The 4,427-nt window shown below is 41.6% G+C and overlaps 1 protein-coding gene across 2 annotated transcripts; it reads left to right on the forward strand.

The window, feature by feature from the left end:
* Nucleotides 1-221: 221 nt before the first annotated feature.
* Nucleotides 222-3,659, forward strand: LOC127245648 (uncharacterized). Of its 2 annotated transcripts, XM_051266648.1 has the most exons (13): nucleotides 222-977; nucleotides 1,155-1,292; nucleotides 1,431-1,512; nucleotides 1,623-1,699; nucleotides 1,776-1,882; nucleotides 1,975-2,089; nucleotides 2,184-2,300; nucleotides 2,380-2,471; nucleotides 2,579-2,645; nucleotides 2,731-2,809; nucleotides 2,890-2,981; nucleotides 3,080-3,223; nucleotides 3,324-3,659. In XM_051266648.1, the coding sequence occupies exons 1-13, from the start codon at nucleotides 720-722 to the stop codon at nucleotides 3,357-3,359; spliced, it is 1,404 nt and encodes a 467-aa protein (XP_051122605.1). In that variant the 5' UTR covers nucleotides 222-719; the 3' UTR covers nucleotides 3,360-3,659. The 2 variants fall into 2 exon arrangements, with proteins under 2 accessions (XP_051122605.1, XP_051122606.1); XM_051266649.1 differs by lacking the exon at nucleotides 222-977 and having other exon boundaries at nucleotides 1,156-1,292; nucleotides 1,445-1,512.
* The last annotated feature ends 768 nt before the right edge of the window (nucleotides 3,660-4,427 follow it).

Genomic DNA, 4,427 nt, shown 5'->3' on the forward strand with positions numbered 1-4,427 from the left:
AAAGAAACAAAAAGAATTCACATTCGGAAAGATAATTACCATTTCACCATCACGACCGCCACCGATGGATCAATCAATCACAATTCACAACAAACCCCTCCCGATTTTAATTCCTGAAAAATTTGATCCCTAGTTTCACAAATATCCCTAAATATTCGCAGCATCTTCAATCCAATCCACCTGCATCTCGTGGAGATTGATGAATGGACCCATCCCCATCCCCATCCCCATCCCCATTAATGGATCCAACCTCACACCTCTTACCTCCTCGTCCTTACGATTTTTTTTGTAGAAACGAAATTTTCCCAGAAAATCGAACGACGATGATGCCCAGATTCGACTGTTCATCCAAAGGCAATTTGCAAAATGGTAACGCATCTTTGTCATGGCAGATAAATGAGGAGAGAGAGAGAGAAAGGTAGAGAGAGAGAAAATGTGAGCTGTGGGCTGTGGCGATTGCCCAATGGCCTTCCCAAAAGCCACACCCTTTCCTTTTCTTGCCTTTCGGTAACTTATATAACACCCATAAATTCTGTTCCGCCATTTTCGTTTCCTTTTTTCCTCAACGCCGCCGATATTCCTTCTCCCCCTTTGCTTCCTTCCTGCACCTGCATTCTTTCCATCTTTTCTCTTGGATTCATATATTGTTGCTGATTATTCAAGAGGATAGAGATATTATTTAGGGCTGAAGAATTTGGGGTTTCTGTTAAGGTCCATCAATGGCGACTTATCAGCTGATTAAGGAAGCTAGCGATGAAGGAACATTGCAGAAAAGGGGTAGGGATTGTACTCTGCGCATTGAAGATGGTACCGACGGTGACATCGAGACCGCATTCCAGAAATTCAATCCATCGCCCTCTCCTCGCGCCAAAAAGCTCTTTGATTCTACCGGCGGCGGCGCTGCCGCCAGCATTGCCAAGTGTTCTCCGTCTCCGCGCCTTGCCTCGCTCGATGTTTTCCGTGGCCTAACTGTTGCGGTAACTTTTCCTTTCACCTGGATTTTTACTTTACTTTACTTAACCCTTTTTTTTTTCGATTGATTGTAATCTTGCCTTTCTTTACTTGTGGAATTCCAATTGGGGAATGATCGAGGTTCCGATTCAGCGATTTTTCCAAGATTTGAAGTTTCTCCTTTCACAATTTTGATCTTGTAGTTGATGATTCTGGTCGACGATGCTGGCGGAATCCTGCCGATGATCAATCACTCGCCATGGAATGGCTTAACCCTCGCGGATTTCGTCATGCCGTTTTTCCTCTTCATGGTCGGCGTTTCTCTCGCACTCGTGTACAAGGTAGGTATTCTATTCTATTCTATTCGATTCGATATTGCTGCCTGCATTCATCAATGTTCAATTCACACCATACCTCTGATCTCAATTCGATCGAAGTCCTCGGTTCGGTGTTCTAATTACCAAGTTATTCGCGGCTAGAATTTGTCTTGCAGAGCTACGGCAACTAGAAAAGCCGTGTGGCGAACGGTGAAGCTTTTCGTTCTAGGTCTTTTTCTCCAAGGTCTGTTCTCTACTTGTACAGCTTATTCATGTTGAATTGCCATTGATGTGATGTGATGTGATCGAGATTAGTTCGATGCAAGTTTAGTTAACTGTATTTTGGTTTGTTAGGTGGATATTTCCATGGTCTTAATGATCTAACGTTCGGCGTGGACATGGAACAAATCAGGTGGATGGGGATATTGCAGGTGTGGTGTGGTATTCGATTTGTCATTTTGAATCGAGTCGGGGAATCAATAGTGATTAACTTCGTTTGTGTTGCAGCGAATTGCGGCTGCTTATTCGGTGGCTGCAGCCTGTGAGATTTGGCTCAGGAACGACGAGAAAGTTTCTTGTGGTTTGTCGTTGTTTAAGAAATATCAACGACAATGGTACATTTTGAGTTTTGAGTAATATCCGTGTCGTGCGTGGTTTCTGCCGTTCTGTTTTTCAAGTTAGAATTGTGCTTTTCCCGAATTTTCAGGACAGCCGTCTTCATGATTACTTCGGTTTATCTTATGTTGTTGTATGGTTTGTACGTCCCGGATTGGGAGTATCAGCTTCCGTTCGGAGATTCTGTTGGAGCGACAACCTTCAAGGTCAGTTCTTGGATGTTGAACACATTACTCGACACATACACCCTGTCATGTATTGTCAACTCGATTAATTTATTTGCATGCGTGATATGTAAAGGTGCAATGTAGTGTGCGGGGCGACACTGGACCTGCCTGTAATGCTGCCGGAATGATCGACCGTGCTGTTTTAGGGATTCAGCACTTGTATCGCAAGCCAATCTATGCACGGACAACTGTAAATTCTCCTAAGTCTTTACTTTTTGTGATTATAAATGTCCTTAGATCCCTTTACATTGTTGCTCGTATTTTGACAGCAATGCAGCATCAACTCGCCAGACTACGGTCCGCGTCCTGTTAATGCTCCGTCGTGGTGTCAAGCTCCATTTGACCCTGAAGGAATCTTAAGGTTCTTTTTTATTTTCTCCTCTTACTTGATTCCCTGTCTATTACATGTTTAAGGAATCTCCGCCCTTATTGCGTACGTGCTGTTGGTTTGTTTCTGTGAATACATAGCACACTAATGGCGATCGTCACTTGCTTGATCGGTCTACAATACGGGCACATTATTGTCCACTTTAAGGTAATTCTGCTTCTATGAGAAACTACCGCTATAAAAACTTCATACGATGATTCAGGCGTGATACCTATTTGATTTTCTTAATCAGGACCACAAAAACCGACTTCTGTTGTGGCTGGCACCGTCGTCCTGTCTTATATTCTTTGGCACGTTATGTGACATTTTCGGTAAAGCTTTCGTTGTTTGACTCTTCTCTTGTATCCCAAATCGCTCTATCAGCATCGATTGATGATGTTTCTTTGGGTAGGGATGCACATAAACAAGGCCCTATATTCGTTTAGCTACACTTTCGTAACTGTTGGCGTCGCCGGGATCGTACTGGCTACAATTTATCTCTTGGTTAGTCTTTCCAGGCAATTTATGACGATTTACGCCTGTTAAACCAAACCAATCCGATTTTTGCATTGATTGGCCCAATATTGTTGGTAACAATGCAGGTGGATGTGTACGGATGGAGCCGGTGCACGGCAGTGCTGAAATGGATGGGAATGAATGCGCTGATGATATACATATTCATCGCGTGCAACGTATTACCTCTGATGCTGCAGGGGTTCTATTGGCGCCATCCTCACAACAACATTGTAAGCGTTTTTTTTTTTTGTCTTCGACTAACAAACACGTTTAAGTGAGTTTTATCTGCCCGCCAGTTTCTCAAGTTTCGACCAAACTTTTCTGTTGCAGCTAAGTCTGATTGGAATCAGAAAACACGGCGGTTGAGCCGAACTGGGTTTTGTTACGCTCATGGTTGGAAGTATAAGAGAGGCAGGCAGGCAGGCAGGCAGCCATTGTTTTGATGGCGGTTAGATTAGATTGTTACATCTGAGGAGATACCTGTATGTAATATGTTGTTCTTCTAGTGTAGCAGTCTAGTCTAGTCTAGGAGTAGTAGTAGTACTAGTACAAGAAGATAATACTGCCATTGTTGTCCAGACAGCAGAACTTGCATTATATAATTAATGTAAGGAAGGAGGCTGGCTGCCTTGCCTTATTGATTAATATTTTTCATTCCCCAATCAATCTTCCTGCATCTAGGAAGGAAGGAACTACCTGCATTTCGTTTACTCATGCTTCTTTAGCCAAAATTTATCTCCTTGGATTAAAAAACGCATCATCGTGCTATAAAATTTACATTTTTTTTTTTTTTTATTTCAAATATATTTGAAACACTTATTACCTACATAAATAGTAGTAAAATTCTATATGGAATTAAATTTTATAATATATAATAAATAAACAATGAGTATGGTGTCAACTTAATTAGATAATCCCAGACAGTCTCAAGAATCAAGAATCAAGAACGAGAGAGATCAAACTCCGGGATTAGTGATAGTGAAGTAAATGTGGCACTCGCAGCAGCAGTAGGCCCTCCCCTCCCCTCCCCTCCCTCCACCGTGCCACTTCTTATTACAATTTAATTTTATTTACTGTACGCCATCCATCACCACCGGATTGAACAAAAGAAGACGACTGCAACAAATTGTAACAATTTTCAATTCATTCTTCATATTTACCATCCTGTTCATTGCCATAATGTTGTTCCCTTCCCAACATCCGGGTTCTGTAGCTAAATTTTAGAATTTGATAATAAAATAAATTTGGGGTGCAATTAACTATATATTCAAAAAAATTTATAAATTTTTCATGTAAAAAGATAATAAAAATAAAAATAATGGAGTTTGGGGGCAATTGCCCCCAGGTCCCGTGTCCATCGTGTTCGCTTCTATTGGTGTTTCTCTTCACACATTCGATAAGAATTCAAAGGCAAACCATTTTGTTTCACGAGGA

Source organism: Andrographis paniculata, unplaced genomic scaffold (genome assembly GCF_009805555.1).
Source record: "Andrographis paniculata isolate CXL003 unplaced genomic scaffold, ASM980555v1 Contig22END, whole genome shotgun sequence".
Classification (NCBI taxonomy): Eukaryota; Viridiplantae; Streptophyta; class Magnoliopsida; order Lamiales; family Acanthaceae; genus Andrographis; species Andrographis paniculata.